Source organism: Trachinotus anak, unplaced genomic scaffold (genome assembly GCF_046630095.1).
Source record: "Trachinotus anak isolate AG129_WGS33_773 ecotype Australia unplaced genomic scaffold, CSIRO_AGI_Tana_v1 ptg000028l, whole genome shotgun sequence".
In the NCBI taxonomy this organism is placed as follows: Eukaryota; Metazoa; Chordata; class Actinopteri; order Carangiformes; family Carangidae; genus Trachinotus; species Trachinotus anak.
This window is the reverse complement of record NW_027273879.1, coordinates 3,766,409-3,790,953: the sequence shown is the minus strand read 5'-3', so window position 1 is coordinate 3,790,953 and position 24,545 is coordinate 3,766,409. Positions and strand designations below refer to the sequence as shown.

Below are 24,545 nucleotides of genomic sequence, written 5' to 3'. Positions count from 1 at the left end.
AGTAACATCTATAATACAGATCTTCCTATAGGGACATGTTGCAATGATGGTGATGAAGGGTTTGTGCTGCATTGTCATTGCTGACATTTCTGACAGTAGGCTACTTAAATCTGCCAAAATTCCTCTTTGCAATTATCCTAGAGCAAACTTTCCAAGAGTTATATTGAATAAATGTGACAGTCGGGAATCTTAGTTTAAATAAAGTGCGTTGGTTTAGTTTTAAATGTGCTTTTGTACAGACTGCATAAAGTACTAACATCCATCTAAAAATGCAATATTAATGTTAATTAATTCATGTTAATTGCGCATTTGCTGCTTTTCTTTATGTAATAATGAACTGTCAAACAAAAAATGGAATTTGAAACTGACCAACTATAATTTAAAGACATTTTCACTGTTTTCTGACATTACCTAGACAAAGTATTTAATCGATTTATCAAGAAAATAATAAGATTATATTAATCAATAATGAGAAAATAATCAGTAGTTGCAGCCCCAACTGCATCAGCACATTTGATCTTGTTCAGTGCATTAAGTAAATAAATGAAACTAATGAATAAATGGCACCAGATTGTTGGTATATGGCCTTGTGGACACACTATTTCAGTGTTGTTTTTTTTAAGCATAATACAGATATAACAATAAAACTTAATGTTATAAAGTAGATTTCAGGTCGAACCAGACTTAACACCACTTAAAACCGGTAGTATGATAAACAGACACTAGAGCTGATGTAAGTGTTAAGCATAGGCTACTATCAGCCTGACTGGGAGTTTCCTAATTCATCAAACTTCTCTGCCATGGGAGATAAAACTTTCAAAGACTGCATTCAGTAATAACATTGTCGCTCAGTCCTCTGGGATAGCACAGAGGAATGTTTTTAAGGGTTATTGCACACTAAATTGTTTCCGGAAAAGCATTATTAATGCAGCATTAACAGGTCAAAATGAGTCTTTGTTTTGTCATGTAAAATAATGCGAAATATAAAGAGTAAGTGTGCATATTTCCCGGGTAAAAAAAATAAAAAAAATAAAAAAATAAACATATTTGAAAGGGTCCATGGTTGGCTGGACTCTGGGTTTAAGGAAGCTTGTCCGCCCGGTAGTCGGAGTGTAGGGGGACTCGACGGCGAGAGCTCCAGGCGGCGTGTGAGCTGGTGACGGACGCCGACAGATCCCCACCACGGCTTTTCAAACGTCTTAAATCACCGACGAACAAACTCCTTCTGTGGCCGTCGTTTTGTGTCCTATCCAGGTGAGTTCAATTCGTACACTCACTGCCTGTCTTGCGGCTCTGCCTGTGTGAAAACAGCCGAGGCTAGGGTGGAAGCTGTGGCTCAATACAAAGGCTTTCTTTGCCGGGGCTGCAGCAGCCGGGAGGCCCGCCTGTGTCTTTCAAGCCACCGACTAGCTACGGTTATCCCTCCAACGTTTCCCACCATCTCGGTGATTTCCCCCCAAAAATATACATTTCTGCTTTATATAAAACCGTAACCGGGTATTATAATTACATTTAGCGACGTTATCGACCGATTACTGTGGGTTTTGACAACCGTGGCCGTTACCAAGAAACATGGTTGCTCTGCGGAGTCTCCTGACGCTGCACGCCGGGCATCGGTGCAGTTCGTGCCGCTAGACGGTTACGGGGACAGCCGGGGTTGCTGTGTTGCAACCAGGAAAACGTCCGGGAGAGAAAATACACGCAACAACACGTTATGGTTATGTAATACAGAAAATGCCACCCACTCATGTTGGCATGTCTACAGAAACTTTCTTTGTACACATGATATGTCAAACAAAGTTGGCATGAGACTGACGCTAGGTTTCATTTTTCTGCCTTTTTGCTCGGTTTCTGTGCTTTTTCGGCATTTTGTTTCAGCGGGGCGTATTTGGTGACCCATCCCATGTTTCGTGTAGTTATTTGCACTCTTCCACCAGGTTGAGAGAGCTTATAATCATTGCAGAGAATGGTTTAGAGTTGGGGGATATTGTCTCTTGGTGTCGGCTGCAGTCGGGTGGCTCACTCCGTCTGCAGGCTGCATACAGAGCCGGCAGGGAGGGGGGTTTACATTTGGGGTAGGCAGGTTAGCATAGCTCCTCGGCTGGGCTAAAGCATGCTTGTTCCTGGAGGTTGTTGCAGGGTTTAACTCATGACCATTTAGTTAAATTAGGACAGTTTAACAGTCGCACTGGGCTCATTGCACATTACCATCCCCTTTCTACGGAGCCTGGCAGGTATCAGGGGCAAAGTCGAGGTGTATAAAAAAGTATATTTATTCAAGTACTGTGGTGGAGGAGGTACTCAGATACTTCACTGATGAAAAATGCTAATACCACTACGTGAAAATAATCTATTCCAACAGTTCAAAATCTTACAGTATCTTACAGTTTTAAGCATTATCAGCAAAATTTACTTAAAATATCAAGAGTAAAAGTACTCATATTGAAAAGAAATGATACATGGCATTATTAGACTGCTAATACTGATGCATCAGTGTTGTGCAGCATTTTACTGTTGTAGCTGCTTGAGGTGGAGCCAGGTAGTTTAGTCAAGTGGTTCACAACCTAGGGGTGACACCCCTCCAAGGGGTCACAAGATAAATCTGGAGGGTCTAGACATGATTAATGAATAATCTTACTTCTCTTATATTAATCTTACTTGCATATTTTTAAATGTTTATTTTGCGCCTCAACTTATGTAAAAGAGGTGAATACTTCTTCCACCTCAGACTGAACCCCAGTGGCCCAGCCTGTTCCTGATCTGACAACTTTCACTATCTTGTATTGTATTACATCAAAACTGCACATCAAAGAGTAACTAAGAAGAGCTTAAACAGCATCCATTGTAGCATTAAAACTGAGAGAGGAAGAATGTGTTGTGGCGACAAAGACCAATTGGATAAACATGATAATTTAATGGTGTTAATTTGAGGAAGTGAACTCAGTAATTAGAAGGGACAACTGTATTAAAACACAGCTGCCAGCTTGACACTGACCTGCTGAGTGTTTCTTGATAAATGACTAAGCCACAACAACCTGCAACCCCCGTCCCCTCTTATTCAGTATCCTAACAGTATTAATTTGCAGGACTACATTAAATAATTCAAGGGTGTAATTTGCTAATTTGTGCACACCAGTAATCCAAAATGTTTCTTTGATACCTGACAGAATCAATAAAGTAATATCTGCTCCTCTCAAACCCATTCAGTGGGGTCTGGGGACATTTAGGGGCCTTCTTGTGGGTTTGATGGGGCCCACCACAGGAAAAATGGTTTATTTACCCACCTAGAAGTTAGCATGAATAGAGCACATATTCAAATTACAACAGAGGTGTTAGGTTTCCTCCACCTCAATTTGGAAATATTTTGATGAAAACAGCAAATCAAATTATTTGAGTCTAAATTGCTTTTGAATGCAAGTCTCAAGCATTGAAAAAAAAATATATTAGCTATGCCAGAGGATTGCTTATACGTCATTTAGGGCCTACATCTTTCTCCCAACACCACAATCAGAGCTATAGAGCAGCCCTGAGGCTGGGGTACTAACTGGGCAAATCAGACAACTGCCCTGTGGCCCTGGACACCCATGAAACTTGAAGGCATCAAGTTAATTTTATGACAATTATTTTGCAGTAATTTGACTATTGCACTTTTGTTGCAATATCCATCAAATTAAATAGGACAGACTTTAAGTTGGCTCATGCATTTCTACCTGATCCAAAGCCCTGTCTAGTAGATAGATGTCACAATCGACTTTTAATAATTTTAAATATTTCACTTGCTATTTTTCTTAGTGATGATGATTACAAGCAGATGCATTTGTTTTCAATCAAGCTGAAGCAACACAGCTTTTTCCCAGTGGTCGAATAGCAAATTAATCAGGCCGTGAGCAGCCCTGCTTCTTTTAGTACACTTCAAAGGTTTGGCAGATTGACCTGAGGTTATTTGCCATAATTTGTCAGAGCAGTAATGAATTCTATTCTTCCCCTCTGTTAAACAGTGTAGATGCACCTGAGCACTTCCTTCAGGGGTTCACAGTATAAGCCCTCTGGCATCACTGCACCTGCCCACTTTTGTCAGATTCCCAGCAGTGTTGTGGTCCTGTTTAGTTTAAGTGTATAACTGAAAAATCAATTTTATTCACTGGGCTTTTATTCTGGACATTTACTGATTTGTTAATTCTGTGGAATTTTTAGTAAACAGGGCCAAAAGAGGGCTGGGAGACTAACAAAAGCCAGATACTACACAGCTTTTACTGTGACAAAGCTGCAGGCATTAAATATATTGAACCAATACAATACACACAAACTTGTTCACCTGTGAGCAAGAGCAATCTGCCAAAGCCATGCAGCACATTTTCATTTACATAGTAATATACAGCCTGCACTAAGTACTGCAGAGTGGTCACATCAAGTTCCTCCACATGGTGGCAGCAGAGCACTGACTATGCCTATTCTACTGGACATGCAGCTGTTATTCTGGATTTGTATTCTGATGGGATCTCTCTGTCAGTATTGACCATTCTGATAGACTGTAGTGTCAGTGAAGGAAAAGAAATCAAATAAGGAAATGCTGCCAGTCATATTTGATGAGGTGATTCTTATGAATAAATCTACTAGCTCATCAATAGGCAGTTTTTTAACTTGAAAAAACAACAAAGACTAGTTGGGTAATAATAACAGAGACAATAGTAATAAATTATAGCATTTTCTTTAGTGCTGAAAGATTAGTAGTTTAATAGCAGAGTCAGCTTTAGCCAAGCCAAAAATATTGTTGTTATTGTGTTTTTAAGCTCTCAAATATCAATTATTGGTATCTTCCTCAAATCCATTATTGGTCAGGGTATAATTTGAAGATGTCATCTTTAAATGGTAATGGTTATGCATTTCACTTTTGCTGAAGGAAAAAAAAAAATTAAAAAATGATGATGATGATGTGATTTTTGCTGGGACCTTTACCAAATAAGCATGTTCCCTTACATCTGTAGAATATGATTTGTAGGCCATCTCTGTAATCCCACAGTGCTTCATATATGTTTTTTTTTTTTTTTTTTTTTGTGACACATTTTACCTTGATCAAAAAATTGCAGCTCCTATAATTTTGAATATTACATTTGGCCATATCGCTATTTCGATAATATTTCAAGTAAGTAAGTGATTGATGATTGCTTCCCTTATTTCCCTTAAATGTGCTGACAGATGAATCACACAGAAATTCTACATGTAGAGTTTTACATTTTCAATGTAGTTTGACTTTCCTTGCCCTGTTTCTGTTTTCTTCTTAGATTGAACAATGTGATTGTTATTGGAGGCAGCTGCACTCCAGTGGTCGAGGACCTCACCCTACTTCACTAGAATGTACTTGATGAATGTACCTCCTGTCGCAGCGACGCAAACAGAATGGAGAGCATGTGGCCCACCTGGAGGCTATAGCCTTCAGTGTTTCAATGACTCTGACACCGAGTTGTCCACCAGTGGCACACCTATCTCAGATAAGGTCCGGATGATCATAGAGAGCCTTAGGAGCACCCAGTCCTCACTCGAGATGGGCGACGAGATCGAGGCTAATGTGCTATCAGGACAAGATGGTCATTCCCAAGTCTGCAAGGTCGCAATGGGTTCTTATGTTGGAGCCAAGTCCAAAACCAAAGGTCCCACTGAAAACCAGCAGGCAGATGTTTCCTCCCCGATCAACAATGAGAGCACTGACTCCGACAGTGATGATTCTGTGGACAGGGGTATTGAGGAGGCAATATTGGAGTACCTGAAGGAAAAGGATGATCACAAACGCAAGGCAGAACCATGCTCCGCATTTCTCCAATCATCTAAAATTCAGAGGAAAAATCCCCCATTTCCTGATGTTTCCAAACAGAACTCTGACAGCAGTACATTTATGATTGGAAGCAACCAGTATCCAAAAAGTGTCAATGCCGAGACCCAGACAGCAGCAGCTGTTATACCTATAAAAAAGTATATTAAAAACAAGGCCGCCCTAAACGACAGCATGGTCAAGAAATTAGACTCTACAACAACCAAAAGTTTAGTCTTGCCCAAAGAGCAGACGAAGAACCCATCTAAAACAATCAGCATATTAAACAGAGTGAAGTGCCCGGTCACAGTGAAGGTGGAGGAAGACTCAAATGATTCCAGTAGTGATGACGGTATTGAGGAAGCCATTCAAAGATACCAGTTAGAGAAAAGGGAGCAGCAGAACAGAAGGGAAGCTTTCAATCCACATGAATTCAAAGAGGACTCTGACTCCACAAGCGATGATGGGATAGAAGAAGCTATTCGCTGCTACCAGCTTGAGCAACTTAAGGAGAAGAGTGTCCTGAAACCATTTGTACACAAGCAGAAACCCTTTAGTAAGTCCTTTATACATTCTGATGGAAGTACAAGCACGGAGAACATGAAGAAAAACAAACTGAGAAAGAAAAAGACCAGAACAGAGAAAGAAGTGAAATCTGTTCCTTCTTCATCTGCTTTCATACCCAAGAATTCACTCTCAGAGAGCCAGAAAGGTAAAGGAAATGGATTACTTTCATTTAAAGTAGAAAGTTTTAAGGATCAACCTCCACCTCCTCCCCCAAAGGTTAATACAACTGCAGAGCTCATGTGTGCTGAGGCAATACTGGACATTTCGAAAACTGTTATGCCCGGGCCCTTCCATCATAGTGTTGGCCTTATCAGTTGTGCCCCCGCCGAACCTTCCTTGCAGTCTTCACTTCCTGCCTCTTGCCCAGATGAGGAAAGCGATAACAGCTCCATTGATAGTGAAGATGGGATTGAGCAAGAAATCAGGAAATTTCTTGAGCAGAAGGCCCAAATGCACAAACAGCCCCCGGCCTCTGCTGTGCCTCAAGAGTCTCAAAGTATGAATGAACCAGAGAAAGTGAAAGCAAAGCAAGTTGCAACCCAAAAGAAACCTTCAAGATTGTCGCTGACGCAAAGAAGAAAACACAGGGAGGAAAACTCCTGTAAGATATCCAACGTGTCAGGGATGGATAATAATGTTAAAGTAACGTTCCCTAAATCTTCACCTGAGCATAGAAAAGATTTGAGCCCACTGGTGTTTTCCCACAAAAGTCAAACAGACCAAACAGCTGGATTACACAAAGCGGAGCAAAGTGGAGACAAGAGCAGCTCGCTTGACAGTGATGAGGACCTAGACACCGCTATAAAAGACCTGCTCAAGACAAAAAAGAAGACAAAGAAAAAGACAAGAGACTTAAAGCGGAAATCAAGGAAGTGCCTCAAGGATGAAGAATCACTGCTAAAAAATGCTTTACAGGCCAAAAAGTCAAAACCTGATCCTTTCTCCAAGCGCAGTGCTTTGAAAAAAGTACAAAAGAGTAAGGACGACATGAAAGACAAGACTGGACTGAGTAAAAAGAACGTTCCTCAACATAAACAAACTGATAAAAGTAAAGAGCATGATATGCACGGAGGTGAAACAGAGGCATTAAAAGGGACTGAGAGTCGAGACTCTATGTTGCTGCACACTACTCAGACTACTCTTCAGATAAAGGATGATAGTAGTTCAGTAGACAGCGACGACAGCATCGAGCAAGAGATCAGAAGGTTTCTGGCTGAAAAGGCCAAAGTTTCAACCGCAGTGACAAGTAAAGACGGAGATGTATCGAGGAATGGCACTGTTGTGGTTTGCACCCGACTTCAAGAGGAAGACATTAAACAGGAAAATCAGCTGGCTGAAATTCCAAGGAAAAGCATCACCACCTCTTTCTCTGGACATTCCTCTCTGAGCAGTCCACTTCAAGATCGACAGTCACTTCCAATGCCGCAGAGTTTGTCAGACATCTCTACTGTCGGTGCACAGTCACGGATGTCCTTAGTCCAGTCCTGCAGCCCCAGTCTTTTGGAGCCGGCAGATGGAGCGGGGGCTGCTAGAACCGAGCAAAGGAGACCTAGCACTGAAAGAGGGGACGTCCAGGAGGTCCCCACACAGATGGAGAGAGTTCGACCAGTTTTGAGTCCCAGAGTTGCTCATTCTCGTTCTGAGTCAATCAAGTGGCGCCAGAGCCTGGGACTCCCCATTACTGACACGAGGACTCTCAGTCGAACACAATTCCACATCACCTCATCTAAAATCAACGAGAGTGCATCAGCAACTCTACCATATCAAAGCAGGGACGTCAACCTCAAACCACAGACTCCAGTTGCTGTTTGGTCCTCGACAAGGACCAGCAGAACGCCTTTCACTTGGTCTACAGAGACAAGTGGAAATAACACCTTCACATCCCCTGGTTTGAATCTTTTGTCTGCTGCCAGGGAGCACCCAAGGATGTCCTTTGCACAGAGCCTGCCACCTGGCCACAGGTCGCAGTGCCCGATGGAAGGAGAGACAGAGAGTATGGTGCATATGTCAAAGGACAAGAGTGTGTTTGTCGAACTGGAATCTAATAGGACCAACCATGTCCAGGTTCGAAGCAGGGAAAGGAGCGAGGGAAAGGAGAGAGTGGACTTGCTAATTGAGAAAAAAAGAGAAGGCGAGAGCATGAACGAAAGAACAGAAAGAACAGAGGAAGAATTTGTAGATGAGACAGATTGTGAGTCAGGCAACAGGAGAAATCCAGAGACGAAGCAGGGCTTTTCCACATTGTAAGTATTTCCTTTGGTCACTATGTCCCATAGCATCATAATCCAACTTTTATACAAGTTCATTTTTTGATTGTGCCCTGCTGATAAATATAAGGTAGGTTATGATCAAGTTCATTCATTTATAGGCTCTAAGGGAATCTTTGTTAATACGAGAAAATAAAACAGACATTTTTTTTTAATGTTTGTACATTTATACATATATGTAACATAATGACACCATTGTGAAAACATATTTCGTGCTCTGAGTTTAATCCATATCACTGAACCTTTAAAAAGCAATACAGTGACATTTTTGCAGGAGAGGCAGACTACATGAGTAGTACTACTATCCAAATGCAGAATACTTTCTTGCAGAAATTGACTTCATCCTAAATATATTTGACATTTGATGTAAAAAGAAGTGACCCAGAAATATAACCTGTCAACAAAGTCCAAATGCTCAAAGTTAGGATGTTTTTTAATGTGTCCATCAAACAACACAAATTAGCAATGTTAATCAGAAAAATACGTTATTTCATAATCGGTTACATAATTTCAATGTCATATAAGTTTACTTTAAAAGAAGTTGAAGACGTTTTATGTGCAAAAGTTAGATAGTCTCTATTGTTGATGTTATTGTGTTAAGTTTCCATCACTGCTTTATTTATGGGTGTCTCAACAAAGTATATATTGAATGATTAGAACGTTCTTGTTCAGCTGTCTAGAGAGTACCAGACTTGTCCATGCAAAACACAATTACACCTGAAACTATTGATTTCTCAACAGAAAATTAAAAGTTTAAGACATTTTTTTTCATCATATTTTAGAAAGTTTTACTTGTTTGGGTTTTGATCTGTTGGAGGGCACATTTGAAGATATGTTACGTCTGATATAAGAAAGATTAATCAGTTGATGAGGAAAATAATTTGCAAATGAATCAATAATGAAAAAAACTGTGGAGCAGCCCTAAACAATATCAATGGGAAAATCTTATGTAGAGTGGGATGATATGGCTAACACAAAAAAAATAAAACTTTCCATAACATGCAATTATATTTATCAGAATCTGTGTGGACTTTTTTTTATCTTGTATCACCAAACACTAATGTCATACGTGTATGAAATAAAATATCAAGTCTTCCATTGATAACTGAGCCTCTGTCCAGACTCCTAAAATCCTCAGACATGCTACTACTTTACCACCCCTCTACTGTACTCTATACTGTTCCATTTTGGCTGCTTGTGTCATCACACCACTCTTGATGTTGTCCTCCCCAAGTAACACCTTTCCACTCGACGCCAGCAGAAAAGAGTCTCTCAATATTGTCAGCTCCGACTTGAAAACATGCCTCTTTGCTTCATCCCTCGCCCCATCCCCACCCTACCTCTTGATTCATCACTTTCTGGAAAAAAAAATCTGGGTTTTTCTAATGATGATAATTTCTGAAAATTACCTTCTCAGCTCACCCACTGATTCAGTAGATTCTTTCTAACTTTTGCACATAAGGAGAAAAAGCCAGGGTACACTTTAAAGAGATTATACCCTTGACACCCAATGTGCACCTTTATAGAGCAATTGTATAACACTAGTTGAAACTGAAACAATTGTGTATCCTTTCCTCAAATCCCATGGAGTTATTATACTACATCTACTCAACAACAATTATGTGTTAGACACGGTGCCCTTAGTTCATTGTATGGTTTTAAATTTATAGATGGGAAGTTAAAGCTCAGTGGCTGATGAAAGCCACTGTAGCAGTCTTGGACTTATTACCTCTACAACTCAAGCGTTGGTCCAGTTTCCACAGAAGCCACATACTTACTCCTCTCTGTCTTGCTAAACTTGATATTTAGTGTGTTCATTTCTTTGTCATGTTAAAGTTTTCTTGAATTTCTTATGTGAAAAAAAGGCTATTTATTTTTGTTTATCAAAAAAAAAGTTACTGAACATGCTGTGCATTGCCAGGTTTTGTAAATATTTTGTAAGAAGTTTTTTTTTTTTCTTTTACTCTTTCAAATAAAAACTTTTGCTGTGTCTTTTAAGTGCATATGTGTAATAAAGAGTGGAATATAAACAGTGGGTGTTCTTCATTACTAATGTTGGTGGAAAATCTTTAGATGTATAATTCACAGATTGTGTTCACTGGTTTGAAGATGGACGTGGTAATGAATTTTAGGGGCTGATCTGATGCATGTCCTGCTCTGCCTTGCTCAGGTCTTTGTCCAGTGCCATTGACCCTGGCATCACCGTCAGCCCTTGCATAGCTCTTACCACAGAGGAGAGAAGCAGGATGTTCAAGAGAAGGTGCCTGGCTGTAAAAAGCAAGAAGGTACAATTGCGTAGAAACATGACAATTTTTGATATATTTCGCCGCCCTTCACTATTTACGATGAAACCAGATATTCATTAACATGTTAAGTAAACTCACTACCCACATCAATCATAAGGAAAACAGAATATTTTCTAACTGTTTGTAAAAAAGATGTCCAGATCCAGAGAGTGTGAAATATGTAATACACAATGCTCGCAGGGGAATGCGTCTCTCATTAGTGTTTGTGTGCAGAACAAGACTGTGCAACATGTCAAGAGAAGGCTTCAGTTTGTTCCAGTGAACAGGTATGTGATTGGACCGAGATGGCTTTCTCTATACAGTGAGTGATCGCAATCAAAAAAACAAAAAAACTGTTCATCTTAGTTTATTTTCATCCTTTTTGCAGGAGAAATGAAGCAACCAGCAAGCACAGCATAACAAAATAAAACGTCATGACTTTGAAACATGCGTGTAGATGTTGAATAACTGGCTCTTTATTAAGTCTTTGTTTATATAAGGTTTCATGTTAGTTTTGCTGTTGCAGTCAAATGGCACTTTTATATTTTCAATTTGTTTTTTGTTTTTTTGGATTAAAAAATGGTGCCCTATTTTGAAATGTTCTAAGTTATATATGCAGTAGATTCTCCAAAACAGACAGTACCAGTCGAAAGTCAAAAGTGGAGGGAAGTTTAAGTTGATGTGTTGTTTATGTAACCAGTTGAGGGCATTGCCTATTTTTTTGCAGTTTTGGACTAAAAAGTAAATTCTGAACCCCAGGAACTGCCTGAGTGCTGTGCCATTTGTTTTTACTAAATATTTCTATTTATTTTTTGTTCATATTGCGCCTGAATAATTAGAGTTTTCTGTCAGAATTTTAGTTAATTGCTATTATTTAAAATTCATACTTGATTGGCCTTGGCTAGATAGATTCCTCTTCACACTATAAGGGTTGTTTTTGTCTTTATTTGTTCTAAATCTGAAATGATTTCCTAACTTTAACATTGGTTTATATATTTTTTTCTTTTATAGCTATATAAAAGTGTGCTGCAACCAGTGGTGTTGATTTTTTTTTAAGTTAAATAGTTAATAGTTTAACATCATGGGTACTGGTCGGACATTATAGAAAACTTTTTAGGCATCCTATGAACTGCAAAAACACTGGATTGTTTAATAGAAATGTTTTATTAATACTATTATAATAATTATTATTAACAATTGTATTTCAATATCATAGACAAATGTGAGCTAGATCCTGCTCTGCATACTCCTGTACGGTAGGTGGCGGCACACACATGAAAGTTATTATTCCGCAAAAAAAAAAAAAACGCAAAGAAGAAAAAGAGCAGCGCGCAGTCGCAGTTTAATGACCTTCCGTGGACCCGTTAAACAAGCATGGCAGCCCCGACACTGACGAAAGGTAACTGCACACAAAGTACTTCTAGTTTTCCAAAGAGTAACATTGTCGTGAAAATACGTGTGATGTATTTGTCATGATTTAAGATTTATAGCGACCACCGCTCTGGCATTGTTTTGTTTTTATGCTAGTAGATCCCAACTGACAAGCTAGCCACAGCTAACGTTAGTGGCTAGCTGCGTAGCTAGCAGCACTCGCTTGTTAACGAGTAAATGTCCAGTGTCTTGACTGGTAATTGTGTTTCATATTCAGGACTTTTGGGACTACGGCAGCTACGGGCTGTTACAGTCGGATACTCCTGTGGTGGATATCAATATGCCACTGCAGCCTCCGTGAAATCACCTCAACCTCAAATTGACGATGTTACAGGTGAGCTAACGTAGCATTGGTGTGTGTGTGTGATGTAACGAAAGTTGGTGCTATATATATATTTTTTTTCTTGAGACTCATACAGCAATATTATTTTATTTTCATGTAGAAAAAATAATGAACCAGCCACTTGAGAAGCCGGACTTCTTCCGTGTGTCAGAGCTGTTCTCGTTGAAAGACCTATTTGACGCCAGAGTGCATCTTGGCCATAAAAAAGGTTGCAGGCACAGGTTGGTATGACTTCCCTGTTTATAGAATTACTTACCTCATTAACGCTGTTGCTCAAACACAGTGTAAAAGGTGGGTATTGGCAAGTGAATCACATACTCATAACGTATTATACACTCATAAGTGACGAAGATATTAAAGCTGTTTTATTGATGTGACCATTTGAGTGTGAGGGATATGGCTGGACCTTATTATTCACTATATCAAATACTCTATGCTCTTAATTGAATAATTCGATGTTTTAGTCTCTGCCCTTAAATTACTAGTTTTATTGCAACCAACAGTCAAAAACCCAAAGATATTCAGATTACTACCACAAAAGAGTTTGAGAAGCAGCAAGAAGGATCAAAAGCATTTGGTATTTTGGCTTAAAGTTTACAAATAGTTTATTATATGGCCTTTTTTTAAATCTCACGTGTCTCTTTTTGTAGGCTCATGGAACCATACCTCTACGGTTGCCGTCTGGACCAAGATATAATTGACCTCGACCAGACAGTGGAGCACCTTCAGCAAGCCCTGAACTTCACTGCACATGTAGCATATCGCGGTGGCATTATACTGTTCATCAGCCGCCGGCGTCAATTTGGCCACCTGGTGGAGAGCACTGCTAAGGATTGTGGGGAGTACGCCCATACGCGGTACTGGCAGGGTGGCCTCCTTACCAATGCCCCTATCCAATACGGCCAAGGAGTCCGCTTACCAGACCTCATCATCTTCCTGTCCACTCTCAACAATGTGTTTCAGCAACACGTGGGAATCAGAGATGCAGCTAAGATGAACATTCCCACAGTAGGCGTGGTGGACTCAAACTGTAACCCCTGCCTGGTGACGTACCCTGTGCCTGGGAATGATGACACTCCAGCTGCCATGGAGCTGTACTGTCGCTTATTCAAGATGACTATCAACCGCGCCAAAGACAAAAGGAGACAGATGGAGCTACTGTACAGCTTGTCAGCACCCTCCACACCTAGCTCATGATATATTCTTAAATAAGAGACATTAAATAATGCAATTTAAAAATCTAAGACTGTGTGCTCCCCTTCATCATGCATCTGCCTTTGGAAAAGATCTGATGTTATTGTTTGGGGCTGAGTTAAATTAGCCACAGTGCTGTCTTGTATTAAGACTGAAGTTGTGTGTATATTACTGATGAATGAATCTTGTTTCTGTCACAGTATAACTTAACATTTCTGGCATACTATACCCTTAAAAGATGATCCATTTTGCAGCAGGTTAAACTGTTAAACACCACAGATATACTAATGACTATGTTTACATGGACTGCCAGAACCTTGGCTATTGACATCCTTATTCAGACAGCACTTTGTGTTACTGTTGCATTTATATTCATGTTCACGCTGTAGAACATTGTGTAAATGACTAAAACCCTTCACATCATCTCACATGGAATTTGCTTCTATTTTTCAACTCTGTGCTGCTGAGGCCATGTTTGTGTAAATTTTGCAAAAACACTGCTTAAATCCAGTAAATTTATGGCAATACATGTGTGTCGTTTTAAACAAAGTTAATAAGCTGTGTGTGCTGCAACATGGCACAAAATATCATAAAGCCTTTCAATACATAAATAAATGGCATAGTACATGTAGGGGAAACTGGGTGTATAAGAGAAACAAGTTGTGTACTATTCTCTAAAAGTCATTAAAATTTACTTAAGCAGTTTGTAAGAAAATATGCATATTGACTCATGATTTTTGAAAATAATATTTTGTCATTTAGCACACACCAAGGGCATCTGCTGGTGGGTAAATAAACTCGGCTAAACTGGAACATGATCTGATCTAAATGACTGAAATGTTACTAAGTACATTTATTCAGCTGCTGTACCAAAGTGTCAAGTATTGATTAATTTATACTAATGCATTTCCATATTCCGCTGCTTTATATGATGCTGTAATTCAGAGGCAAATACTGTTTTTAACTCCACTAGACCTAATAACTTCAGTCACTAGTTACTGTTCAGATTCTGGTTAATAATATGACATTATCACCAAATATCCTGTGTTATTGGTTATGATAAAACTTTTTGGGGGGTAAATTCAAAGGCTACCCAGTCATAAAGGGTAATCGCTGGTATATAAAGTGTATGACTAACGTGTGGCAGCTCTCAGCTTCCGTAGCTGTACAGCTTGTTCTCCTGTATGGACCATGGATGTATTATAAGACTTTGTGAATATAGCTGAACAAACGATATCAGTGTTGTGGTAACACAGACACTGCTTTTTTCAACATCTGTGAACAGGCACAAAGCAGAAAATTGTGTAAAATTTGGTGCTCAAAGTTCCCACACAGTGATGTTAAAAGTACAAATTATGACCCTGTTTTAACACCTGAATCTGATTGGACAATGACAATCCAATCACAAAGCAGAGTCCAGATTCTGAAAGGTGTGGTAGATTTTCAAGATGGACGACAGTGCAGGCTTAAATCTACGACACCTTTCAGGTTCAGCTGCAGAGATGAAGGCAACAGAACCACCTGCCCTCCGGACTCTGCTTTGTGATTGGACTGTCACTGTGTAATCATCGTCTGGTGTGAAAACAAGGTACTGGCACTGGCATCATTTGTTCAGTTTTATTCACAAAGTCAGTATATGCTGAATGAGTTTAAATAAATAAATCTTTTTATGTTTTTATCTCCTTAGAATACTTCAAAAACATTTCAGAGTCAAAATAAGAACTGCTTAAAATGTCCTTGTTTGCCCCGAAATGGAAAATCATTACAATTACTATTATTAAATCATATGTCTGGTAATTTCCATTGAGTTGTATTGATATAAGACACAGACGGGTAAAACAAGCTGCTGCCACTGCCCCAGACAGACAAAGTGACAAGAGACGAGGAAGTGACGTCCTCACTGATGACCTGCCTCAATGAGAGGACTGAGTGCATTTTCATCTTGACCCCTAAAGAGCGCAGTGACATGTAAATGTAAATGCAGTGGCCTGAGGGCTGTTTGTTCATTATGTTTAAATACTGTCACTGCAGAGCAGGTGAAGTCTTTGAAAATCATCATTTTAATATGTTCGTAGGTGAGTACACACATGAGTATGTGAAAATGAAAATGCAAAATGGAGTACTGCATTTTCTTTTTAAATGATACTTAAATAAAGCGTCCTGTGGGAAGTGGGGTCACATGACTGCTGGGCTGAGGAGCACAGGTGGAGAGCTGGGCAGCTCACACAGGCGTCCTGAGTTTTCTTTGTTCTGTGTCCTGAGCTCATTCTCCGTTTGTCCTTCAGCTGAGCTGCTCTCACCTTTGTTCCCGAGTGAGTCGTTTATTTCATTTCCTCAAGTCATGTGTATTTTGTTGTTCACTGGTACATTTAATCTCCTTGGTTTGTTCTCCCACGATTATATATGTAAAGCGATAATGTATGTACTGATTTTGATTTAGAATTGTTTGTTGATTTATTCAAGATAAAGTGATAGAATTTGACCTGTATGTTCGCTTCCTTTCATTTGTAGACATGAATCACTCACACCTGACTGACTGCAGGCAAAAGATTAAACACCTTCAAATGGAACCTGCTTGTCCTGCTTTGCTCACATTCATTCAGTCCAGTGTTTTATCCTAGAACACATACATGTGTCAGAAATCTCGATCCTATCATGGATTTTTTTTCAGTTTCAAGTTTATATGATAATTCTATTGAAGTCTTCTATAGGCTTTTGTAATGACCTTAATGTTTATAAGTGAGTCTGTTATTTTTCTGCACCAGATGCTTTGAGGACAGACCACTATAATCATGGATTGGACGCTACAATCATAATCCGGACTGTGCATTTAAAGGAGAACCAACCCTTTGACAGAACTCGCTGTTCTTGTTCCTGTTCTTATTTTGTGCCCAATTTAAAGCCAAATGAGACACAACACAGCTACTGTAGATTATAGGGTCAGCAAGGTCACTCATTTCCCCCAGTGGCTCAAATTAATTTCAGCTGTAAATGATGAGAACAAACCTTTGACTTTTTCAGTCGATCGTTCCAGAGTCTGTTTTTCTGCTGTGTTTGTTCATTTGCTCTCAATGTGAGTGATTCAATTAAAGACTGATGCATTTCCTGCATTAAACATTTTCATTGATCACTGACAGATTGTAATCAGTGTTTTGATGGAGGACACAGCTGCAAACATTTCAGAGTCAGTGCCGTTGTGTTGTCTCTGGAGGATTCTCTGGTTTCCAGCTTTAGGACAGAGGGACGTGTTTTCAGACACAGACTTCACTGTTCACTTTATTCCATCAGAGCCTGTTTGGTTGTAGGACGAGTCCTTTGCATCATAAAAGAAATGAACTGAAATATTGATGCTTATTGTTTTGTTTGCAAAGAGGGAAACTCGGCACAAATGAGACGCTGAATATGTTGAACAGAGTTTTTGTAGCTCCTGAATCTCTGAGAAGTGATTTTATTGTTGGAGACACCAGTGGTGAGCTGATGCAGAGACCATGTGACAGAAGTTGCGCTTTTGTTCAAATCTTTGTGCTGAAAACTGTGAAACCAGGGCTGGGTGATCTTACTTTGGCATATGATCAACTTTTAATATGAATGTACAGATCCCTTCATTAAAGCTGCCATATTTAGATAGCCCTGGTTAATGTCCAAGGTTAACGCTGCTAACCTGCCCACTGTCACCTGTTAAACAGCTAGCATGCTAACCGCAGCTGGCGAGAGCGGCCCTTGTTCAGCAGCCTGGTGCATTTGGCTCACAGACATATATTATATTATATTATATTATATTATATTATATTCTTCACCTGAGCAGAACAAGAGCTGACGTCACCAGCCAATGAGACACCTGCGGTAAAGGCGGCACACAGGAGGCGGGGCAGCTGGTTAGCAGCTGGTTAGCAGCTGGTTAGCAGCTGGTTAGCAGCGACTTAACTTTCAAATCAAAGCGCTTATAACACCTCATAAATAACTGTGCTGTCCAAAAGAATCCTCCATATGAGCTCAGCGAGAAATGTGGTTGGTTGTGGCTCAGTTTGTACATGTAAGACAACATTGTTGGGGAGGAGCTGCTAGCTAGCTAACATCTGGAGCTGTTGTCTAAGCGGCGGAAAAAGACGCGTTACTTCCGGTTAGGACTTTCACAATAAAAGATTGATATATGACCTTTGGCCAGATCGCCCACCCCATGCTCAAAAATGACAAGTACACATTCTGACTCTTTTTTTCTGATTTTCAAGATGGAGGACAGCATGGGCTGGAAAACCTACTACACCTTTCAGGATCTGCCATGGAGCTGAAGGCAACTGAATGACCTGCCCTCTGACTGAACTTTGTGATTGGATTGTCATTGTCCAATCAGTAAGGTTTAAAAAAAACTTCTCTTTTTTTGGCACCAGTAAATGCCACTTAAACCACAACCAAGTAATGTAAGCTTTTAAAAATCTTTCCAGGATTCCTGTTAACAGTATCTGCAGTTGGAGCTGTGTGCGGTAACCTCCTTTGAAACTGATGGGAGCTAACTCCATAACTTGCACTTGACTTTATGAGTTTATAATGGTAAGTGAAATGAATTATTTAAAGTAAAAATGTTTCTCAATATTGTTTTGTGAAAAGCTGCCTAAAATGTCTTGATTTGCCCTGCAATGGAAAATATATTTTAGTATAACTGCATGTTTTCATAGAGATCCCAGGACCCACCTCAGGCCAGGACCACATCCTGTATGGTGCCCCACAACCAGCAAAAAATGGTAAGTCATGGGCGTGACTCCATCACATACCTATACCTAAACTAGGATCAAAAGGATTTTGAGCTTATAAAGTGATGTTCGCAAATAATTCCAAATGTAGTTTTAAATCAATCTTTGTAAACCTGCAAAATCTGCATGAGAAACTCAAGTATGTACATGTGAAGACATTGTGCTTGTGTAGAGGAGATTTGTATTTGTAAATAGACTGTGTGATTTTAAAATCTGACCAAATGAAATTAGTGGTGAGGTAACGCAAAGACACCGTGGAAGAACTGCTTTTGTCAATGTCTGTGTATAGATACAAAGCAGAAAACTGTGTAAAACTTGGTGTTCAAAGCTCCTACACAGTGTGTGACACTGAATTTACAAGCACACTTTTGACGCCATCCTTACACCTTAAAATGATTGGACAAAGACGGTCCAATCACAAAGCAGAGTCCAATTAGAGGGCAGGTGGTCGGGGGTTGGGGGGGGAGTAAGTCTCGCACGAGGCCGAACGAGCCCGATGGCTGGGCTTCTTGAGGGAACAGGACAGATACACACAAGGGGAGAAATTTCAAAATAAAAGGGAAATAATACAATCCAGGCAGGTAAATTACCCAGAGGGGCAGATCACGACAACACTATCTACCTGTTTCTAAGGTAGTTGAACCAGCTCCACCTGAAACACTGGTGCATCAGTATTAACAATCCAGTTAAATAAAATATCCTGTTACTGCAGAGTGACATTTACTGCTCACACTGTCAGTACATTTTGTCGTCTCAGTTGCTGAGATGACAGTGAGTGGTAAATAATCTGACTTTGTAATTGGACACATTATGGTTAATATTGCCCCTTGAGACGCAACTGTGGCTGCAGTGTCTCTGTTGCGCAATAAGTGGGCACAAAGTAACTGGCTCACGATGGCTCAATTTCCACTGTTTAGTGGGCTTTGGGTATGGAACCGGGCCAGATACTTAGACTCAATTAACTACAAGTCTGATGTCAGTGGTAATTCATAGTGCTGAATTGTAACACATCAACCCCACGGAATGAAGCTTGGTCTATTTCCCTGTCAAGCAACATGATGAGTAAATTGAGCTATCACACTTAGGGTTGTAACAACTCTTTATTCTGCTCTTATGGCATTTCAAGTAATGAGTGAGCAGATGTGAGAGAGTTCTCTCTATGGTTTCCTGTCGTATTATTAGTTATGATGTGAACATCAACATAAAATAAACATAAAAGGTGTTAAGTATTAATTGGACTCAAATATTTTGTATTTATTGTTTCCTACTAATGAGTCTTCATCATCGAGCAGCCCAGAGTTCACCGTTGATGGACTTGATAAAACCCTTGGAGCAGCAGCAGAGTTGCTTGGAAAAGTGACAATTCATGCTCTCACTGTTGACCAGCCTTCCCTTTGAGACATTGTGTTGACCCGGTGTCATAAGGTGCCAGCGGACAACATCATCATCTGCATTCAGTACCTCCAATAACTAGTTTATCAACTTTATCACTTTACTGAAAGCTCATAACTGGTTTACTGAAAGGGGAAACTAACATGACCAAAAAAACTAAACTAATCCTGATTTTTGTTCACAGATGAAGCAGCGAGACATCATCCTGCCTCATTTTTGGGACAAGACAATTGAAGCCATCTGCACATAAATCTGAAGACCTGAACGATCAGTGAACATAAAAGTTCAATCAGCAGAAGTGATCAACATTATCCTGTTACACTTCTTTTAATGGCAGAGTGATGGGTTAACCAGGATCTTCTGCTTAAGCAAAGCAGGCCGACTGGACATACACATAACAAATTCCCACTCAGAGGGGTCTTTAATGATCAACCACCACTTGGTGTGATGTTATGATGTAGTCCTGTATGATGGCTATTTACTGAGGTTGGCTTTTTATTATCAGGCACTATTCTTAGAATCCAGCCTGATCCAATAGGGAAGAATCGATCTTTGTGACTTAACAGTTCTGACTCGACTTGAGTCTTCAAACTCATTCCCCGTGCCTGTGGAAGGACTGAGCTGTAACCATCGCTGGTTTAAGTGAATGGACTGAGTATTCATATTAATGGGTGTATTGTGCCTTGGTTACTGTGATTATGATGTTACTGCTAACACAGTGAATGGTTAACTATTGTGAGAAAAGAGTTACGAGTGTTAATGTTGAACAGTGTATTGCTTTAATATCGTTCCAGACTTATTGTGGATCCAAATATTGAGAGTTGAGATTTTGATTCACTTGAGAACTCACTGCTTTGAACTTAAGAGAGTGACAACAGAAATATTTGAATAACTGAAACCAGTGTTTTTGTTGAATTTAACTGTATACAGAACCTGTGTTTTAATTACTTTATGGTGTTTATTTTAAATTAATACAAGGTACCAATTCATTCCTGTTTGTCCTGTGTGGTCATTGAATGTTGGAAATAGCCTTTTCTGCCTCTTGTTTGAGTCTTCTGATTCTGGTCCAGTATAACTGTAGCCTGTACTACCAGTGCTGTTTAGAAGCTGTGTGCTCAACCTCATGCATAACTGCAATCACAGGAATACTGATCATGGGTTTGACTCCAGTCATTTTACAGTTATTTCAAAATAAGAGTGCACTCTTATTCAAAATAACTTAAATTCAGTTTAATTTTATTTGTATAGCATCAAATCATTATCTCAAGGCAAAACTAAGGGATGGTTCAGGGCTCAGCTGAACACAGTTTAACTCACATTATAATAATAAAATGAAGTGATGACATTTTATATCCAAATGGTCAAAGGTCAACTTAACTGTTACATGATAAGGGCATTGCAGTTTTCTTTTTTTGTTTTTTGTTTTGGATCTCCATCATTTTGCTGGTATTTCTGGCTCCACATAAAGTCAAAATTTAAAAAATCTCAACAAAAAGGTAAAATGACAGCATCAATAAAAATAAAATATTACTACATGTAAAGATCATAAAAATTAGTGAAATCATTTTACATATAAAGTCAACCATAGAAAGAAAAAACAAAAAAGTGTAAAAAAAAAAAAAAAGGAATAAAAACAGCAAGAACTAAAAGAAAAATAGACAATAACCTTCGGAATAATGAGAAAGCAAAGAGGATGTGCAGTTTAAGATGTTAAATTCACTGTAATAAATATTACAAATATAATCATCCTCTCGCTAACTGCTCTGTTCCACTGTCACAGAGACCATCAGTGGTAAGATCTCTACTGGGAATTCATCCCAAGTGTTAAAGTATGGAAACAGCTTCTCGGTGAAAGTCTGTGTGAAGGTGTGTATGTGTCTGTTAGTATCAGGATCATAGAACGACAGCTGTCCTCTTTTCCAGTTGAGATTCACTCTGACCCTCCGGAGTTTCTTCTGCACTGGCAGATCAGCGTCTGCAGCCGGTGGAGACCATGCAAAGTATTCACCCTCACAGAATCTGATTCCCCATAATCCAGACTGTATGGCTCCCTTCCTCTGGACAGACTCTGTTGACACACCCAGTCTCCAGCGTCTACTGTCTCCGACCTCGACAACCCAGCTGTGAGTCCCTGAGTTAAAACCCTCAGAGCCCAGGGCAGAGCGGGAATAATCAAACCTCTCTGGATTGTCGGGAAGCTGCTGTTTCTGTCCTGGTGTCACTCTGGTCAGATCTTCAGACAGGATGAGTCTTGGACCAGCAGTGTTTGGGTCCAGAACCACAGGACTATAGGTAACAATTTCCTTCATCTTTGTCCAGATGTTGAAGGTCAGGTTGCCCAGGTGTTTGGCCTGGTCTATCAGAGCTCCTGAGCCCAGCTGTGGATCATCCAGCAGGGGGCGCTGCCGGATTTTTTCCACTGCAGTTTTGTAGCTGAGCAGAAATGAGATGTCTTCTGCTCTCAGCTTGTCCTCTGCGGCTCTGATTGTGTTGGACAGAGCTGCTATCTCTCTGCTCAGAGCCTCCAGTTTTTCCTTCATCATCTGACTCTTCTGCGCCTCTTCCTCCCTCAGAGCAGCCACCCTGGCCTCCTCTTCCTCTTCTAGAAACTGGTGAAGTTGATTGAACTCCTCTCTAATCTGCCTCTCAGTGTGTCGCGCCTGGACCTTGATGTGATCTGCTGCTTGATCAAACTTCACTTTAACTTGTTTAAAACCCTTTAACTTCTCCTTTAAGGGCTCCAGAGTTTCCTGAAGTTCCTTCTTGTGTTGTCGAGCAGCTTCATCGATGGGTCTGAATCTGTGGTTGTTGTGTTTCTCTGAATCTCTGCAGATGAGACACACCGGCTGCTGGTGGTCCAGACAGAAGAGTTTGAGTTTCTCAGAGTGCAGACTGCAGAGAGCCTCTGAGGATCTCTGATCTCTCTCCTGCAAGACGGCTTCACACAGGTTCTTTAACACCAGACTAATAGGTGGATGATCTCTTGAAGATCTTCTCTTACAAAATGGACACTCTCGTTGTTGATTCTCTCTCCACCAGCTCTTCAGACAGTCTTTACAGAAGCTGTGGCTACATGACAGAAGAACAGGGTCCCTAAAGATGTCATGACAGATTGGACAGCAGAGATCCTCCTCTGACCTGGAAGCCATTTGGTCTCTGAGTGAAGCTGAAAACACAGACAGATAGTAACGTTAGTTGGGGATAACATCCAATAAACCAATCAGAGTGCCATCTCCCATTCCTTCTCAAAGCCAGGCGCTTGCACCTTGGTGGGTTAAGATGGTGAAGTGTTTCAGAATGAGGTTCTATCTGTGTCAGCCCAGTCCTGGCACACGCACACAGCAGCTCTGTGCGCACAGAGGGGACAGGAAGGGCTGAGCGAACCATTGCGCTTGCGCACAGCTCTACAATGAAGCAACGGTACAAATAACAAAAGTTAGACACCTTTTATGTTATATTGTGAGAAATGTAAATACATTCTCGGTTCATTATGAAACTGTGGTGGGACACATGTACTGCCTGTCATGATTGGGAAACACTGAGTGCACAATGTATCTACGTGTACCATCTTGATAATGCGCTCTTGAATTACATGCGTTGTCCAAGAATAATCCATGACACATGACACAATGTTGTGCAGCACACAGTATGTCACAAAGACTGCTCCAGCCTTCTGATGGCTGCACTGCTCCACCTGACTTATCATAGCATCCGAAGCGCATTTACAACACACTGCCTGTGCGCAGCAGGCGCATGAACGCGTTGTGCAGCCGACTGTGTCGCCCAATCCCGCTCTTACTATTGCGCCCTTACGACAACAGTGACATTTGGACTTCAGGCCAGGGTTTTTGTTGATCAATCGTGCTGTCGCTGTCTGAAGATAGCAATGCGTCATCAGTGCACCTGTGCACAGCTGAGTGTAAGACCAACACGCCCATGAGCGCAAGTGTATTTGCCACTTGAACAACCTGGAGGAAAAAAATGACAACAATATAGTAAAGACACTCGCATTGCACTGGGCCTGCGACGGGGCCTTTTCTGACTTTGAGTCCTGGTTTTAGTCAAACTCACATTCAGTGTGCCAGCAGGTTGAAGCAGCAGTGTTGAGGTTTCCCACTTTCCTCACTCACTCAGAGGAAGTTGTTAGTTTGGCCTGAAGGTGGATCTGATCGTCTGCTTTTCAGCCTGTTAGTGAGGGACAACGAACTGTTTCCTGGTTTCTGTTAGGTGAGAAAGGAGAAGGGTGGAGCTTGAAGTGCTGGCTGATAATGTGCAGCTCAGTTAAATTCAAATGTAGCTGTACTTTGAAAATAGTGGAGCAGTTCAGTATAACTAAGCAAAATCCCTGGACGATTTTAGAGAAGGCCTAACATATTATGATAGACTATGGACCATAAGGATCTGTATAGTTACTATATATGTGAAACAAGCAGTTTATGGGACCTGAAATATCTATTCTTTACATTGTTTTTAGGAACATCAACTGTAAGATGCTAGATGTGAAGTGTGAGG

General features: G+C 40.3%; 3 protein-coding genes, 1 long non-coding RNA gene and 1 other non-coding gene across 6 annotated transcripts; 4 read left to right on the top strand and 1 right to left on the bottom strand.

Moving 5' to 3' along the window:
- Window positions 1-854: 854 nt before the first annotated feature.
- ppp1r26 (protein phosphatase 1, regulatory subunit 26) lies at window positions 855-11,991 on the top strand. Of its 2 annotated transcripts, none has more exons than XM_071465718.1 (5): window positions 855-1,254; window positions 5,283-8,616; window positions 10,811-10,925; window positions 11,160-11,212; window positions 11,314-11,991. In XM_071465718.1, exons 2-5 carry the CDS (start codon window positions 5,354-5,356, stop codon window positions 11,351-11,353), a joined length of 3,471 nt encoding a protein of 1,156 aa, XP_071321819.1. In that variant the 5' UTR covers window positions 855-1,254; window positions 5,283-5,353; the 3' UTR covers window positions 11,354-11,991. The 2 variants fall into 2 exon arrangements, with proteins under 2 accessions (XP_071321819.1, XP_071321820.1); XM_071465719.1 differs by having other exon boundaries at window positions 11,292-11,991.
- A 164-nt stretch (window positions 11,992-12,155) lies between these two features.
- mrps2 (mitochondrial ribosomal protein S2) lies at window positions 12,156-14,608 on the top strand. Its single transcript, XM_071465722.1, has 4 exons — window positions 12,156-12,324; window positions 12,574-12,690; window positions 12,800-12,920; window positions 13,350-14,608. Exons 1-4 carry the CDS (start codon window positions 12,300-12,302, stop codon window positions 13,894-13,896), a joined length of 810 nt encoding a protein of 269 aa, XP_071321823.1. The 5' UTR covers window positions 12,156-12,299; the 3' UTR covers window positions 13,897-14,608.
- A 3,667-nt stretch (window positions 14,609-18,275) lies between these two features.
- On the top strand, window positions 18,276-20,612 carry LOC139611242 (uncharacterized). The gene is made up of 3 exons (XR_011686282.1): window positions 18,276-18,441; window positions 18,567-18,632; window positions 20,218-20,612. It is a non-coding gene; the product is annotated as an uncharacterized lncRNA (long non-coding RNA).
- Window positions 19,461-19,590, top strand: LOC139611980 (small nucleolar RNA SNORA17). The gene has a single exon (XR_011686409.1). It is a non-coding gene; the product is annotated as a small nucleolar RNA SNORA17 (small nucleolar RNA).
- Window positions 20,613-21,305: 693 nt separating the features above from the next.
- Window positions 21,306-24,536, bottom strand: LOC139611240 (nuclear factor 7, ovary-like). The gene is made up of 2 exons (XM_071465720.1): window positions 24,105-24,536; window positions 21,306-23,199 (listed from the first exon to the last, which is right to left on the bottom strand). The coding sequence occupies exon 2, from the start codon at window positions 23,180-23,182 to the stop codon at window positions 21,788-21,790; it is 1,395 nt and encodes a 464-aa protein (XP_071321821.1). The 5' UTR covers window positions 23,183-23,199; window positions 24,105-24,536; the 3' UTR covers window positions 21,306-21,787.
- Window positions 24,537-24,545: the final 9 nt, after the last annotated feature.

Excerpts from the sequence above, each read along its gene's own strand:
- ppp1r26 (XM_071465718.1), top strand. The coding sequence starts at position 5,354 with ATGTACTTGATGAATGTACCTCCTGTCGCAGCGACGCAAACAGAATGG. Across the intron at positions 8,617-10,810 it reads AAGCAGGGCTTTTCCACATT|GTCTTTGTCCAGTGCCATTG; the intron begins GTAAGTATTTCC and ends TGCCTTGCTCAG. Across the intron at positions 11,213-11,313 it reads CAGTTTGTTCCAGTGAACAG|GAGAAATGAAGCAACCAGCA; the intron begins GTATGTGATTGG and ends TCCTTTTTGCAG.
- mrps2 (XM_071465722.1), top strand. The coding sequence starts at position 12,300 with ATGGCAGCCCCGACACTGACGAAAG. Across the intron at positions 12,325-12,573 it reads AGCCCCGACACTGACGAAAG|GACTTTTGGGACTACGGCAG; the intron begins GTAACTGCACAC and ends TTTCATATTCAG. Across the intron at positions 12,691-12,799 it reads TCAAATTGACGATGTTACAG|AAAAAATAATGAACCAGCCA; the intron begins GTGAGCTAACGT and ends ATTTTCATGTAG.
- LOC139611240 (XM_071465720.1), bottom strand. The coding sequence starts at position 23,182 with ATGGCTTCCAGGTCAGAGGAGGATCTCTGCTGTCCAATCTGTCATGAC.